Source organism: Penaeus monodon, chromosome 21 (genome assembly GCF_015228065.2).
Source record: "Penaeus monodon isolate SGIC_2016 chromosome 21, NSTDA_Pmon_1, whole genome shotgun sequence".
Lineage (NCBI taxonomy): Eukaryota > Metazoa > Arthropoda > Malacostraca > Decapoda > Penaeidae > Penaeus > Penaeus monodon.
Window position 1 is genome coordinate 4,435,497 of NC_051406.1, and position 313 is coordinate 4,435,809.

Below are 313 nucleotides of genomic sequence, written 5' to 3' on the forward strand. Positions count from 1 at the left end.
GGGCAGGGTGTGAAACAGAAAACTCTTGAGTGACATACAGATCTGACTCTTCACGTGCAAGATATTTGCAAAAAAATATGGGCCTGGGCCCCTGAAATACATAGCAGCATTGTCCTAGAAATTATGGTATATAAAACAAACACAACTAAATCTCAACTTACTGCATTTTGAAAATCTGAGAGCAAGATACTATTATGAGACATTGCGCTCCGAGTGAGCCCATCACCAGCGGTATCGTTGGTGCTCAACTCACTCACATCCCTGCTAGTGTGCCCTGTACTTGACCCAATACATGGAGACCTATAGGAATCTG

General features: G+C 43.1%; 1 protein-coding gene across 1 annotated transcript in view; it reads right to left on the reverse strand.

Annotated features, from left to right (window-relative positions):
* LOC119586132 (mitogen-activated protein kinase kinase kinase 7-like) overlaps positions 1-313 on the reverse strand; it is a gene marked incomplete in the record, with an annotated part of 88,760 nt that overhangs the window by 75,700 nt on the left and 12,747 nt on the right. The window contains 1 exon segment of the mRNA XM_037934824.1: positions 162-310. Coding sequence (XP_037790752.1) covers positions 162-310 — 149 coding nt within the window.